Here is a 723-nt window from a genome sequence, read left to right on the forward strand (position 1 = left end):
CGACAATAACCAGAAATAGAGAAACGGTGTTCGACTACAGTGATAGATTATCAATAGTTTAATTTAATCAGCACAGAACAGTTATATTAGTATAAAATGAGAAAATGTGAATGCAGGTATTCAAGATTAATTCATTAATTATTAATCGCCTGGCATGTGAACATCTTAATGAACTTTTGAACCACATTTATCCATTCACATATTCTAAGTGTGTGTCAGCAACTGGACGTAAATATTTGTTTGACTGATGGATTTGTATTATTTTTAACCAGCTCCACCTTTTCAGTGCTGTTACTGCCCGATAAGCATATAGATGCCGATATAAATGCTAAAAATGAGCTCTGTAAGCGTGTAAGTCAACAGGAACTGAGCAAAGCCAGAAGTGAGAAGATGTCTTCTTGGTACCAAACTATTTAATCTCAGAAACAATCCCGCCTGTGTTCAATCAGCCCTCTAACTGCTGTTTATCTGACATGTGGTCACTATTTCCTCTGATCTGATCAGACTGCCGGGGACAAAAAAAGGTCAAACACACTCGTTTGTACTGCGGCGTTTTACTGAGGAGCAGATGTCGAAGAAAAAGGTATTTACCCCATGTTTGGATTCTGAAGGACCCCCATTATTCTCTGGATACGGTCCATTGCGACGCTCTCCTGAAAACTGCTGAGACCTGCAGGAGAACAGAAAGAGAGAGATCTGCTGTGAGCGTGAGGAGGAGGAGGC

General features: G+C 40.2%; 1 protein-coding gene across 1 annotated transcript in view; it reads right to left on the reverse strand.

Moving 5' to 3' along the window:
* The window catches only part of LOC118343602 (circadian-associated transcriptional repressor-like), a 13,680-nt gene that overhangs the window by 8,059 nt on the left and 4,898 nt on the right, over window positions 1-723 (reverse strand). Inside the window, exon 2 of the mRNA XM_035682513.1 lies at window positions 592-670. Within this exon, the coding sequence (XP_035538406.1) occupies window positions 592-641 (50 nt within the window). The 5' untranslated portion in view covers window positions 642-670. The remainder of the gene's footprint in view (window positions 1-591; window positions 671-723) is intronic.

The sequence above is a fragment of the Morone saxatilis genome, unplaced genomic scaffold, assembly GCF_004916995.1.
Source record: "Morone saxatilis isolate NCDOM2014 unplaced genomic scaffold, NCSU_SB_2.0 Contig11, whole genome shotgun sequence".
NCBI classification, from domain to species: Eukaryota; Metazoa; Chordata; class Actinopteri; family Moronidae; genus Morone; species Morone saxatilis.